Source organism: Mesitornis unicolor, unplaced genomic scaffold, assembly GCF_000695765.1.
Source record: "Mesitornis unicolor isolate BGI_N332 unplaced genomic scaffold, ASM69576v1 scaffold19371, whole genome shotgun sequence".
Taxonomy (NCBI): domain Eukaryota; kingdom Metazoa; phylum Chordata; class Aves; order Mesitornithiformes; family Mesitornithidae; genus Mesitornis; species Mesitornis unicolor.
Window position 1 is genome coordinate 13649 of NW_010163332.1, and position 266 is coordinate 13914.

The 266-nt window shown below is 61.3% G+C and overlaps 1 protein-coding gene across 1 annotated transcript in view; it reads left to right on the forward strand.

The window, feature by feature from the left end:
- The window catches only part of LOC104548037 (protein argonaute-1), a 12385-nt gene that overhangs the window by 10970 nt on the left and 1149 nt on the right, over positions 1-266 (forward strand). Inside the window, exon 17 of the mRNA XM_010193940.1 lies at positions 212-265. Coding sequence (XP_010192242.1) covers positions 212-265 — 54 coding nt within the window. The remainder of the gene's footprint in view (positions 1-211; position 266) is intronic.

Consider the following 266-nt stretch of genomic DNA (forward strand, 5'->3'; position numbering starts at 1 on the left):
CACAGGGCAGTGGTGTTCGTGGTTTGCACCTCAGTGCTCAGGGCTTTCCTCCCTTGCATTACCTGTGCACATGTGGGGTCTCAAATTAGGGCAGCAGGGGCACTTCTCCTCACTTTTGGCCAGGAAGGGGGTGATGAGGATGCAGAGCAGTTGCCCGTGGCCGCCTGTGTCTGGGTGCAGCAGCACCTCTCACTCTGCCCCCTCTCCCCAGGGTACGAGCCGGCCGTCCCATTACTACGTGCCGTGGGACGACAACCGGTTCACGG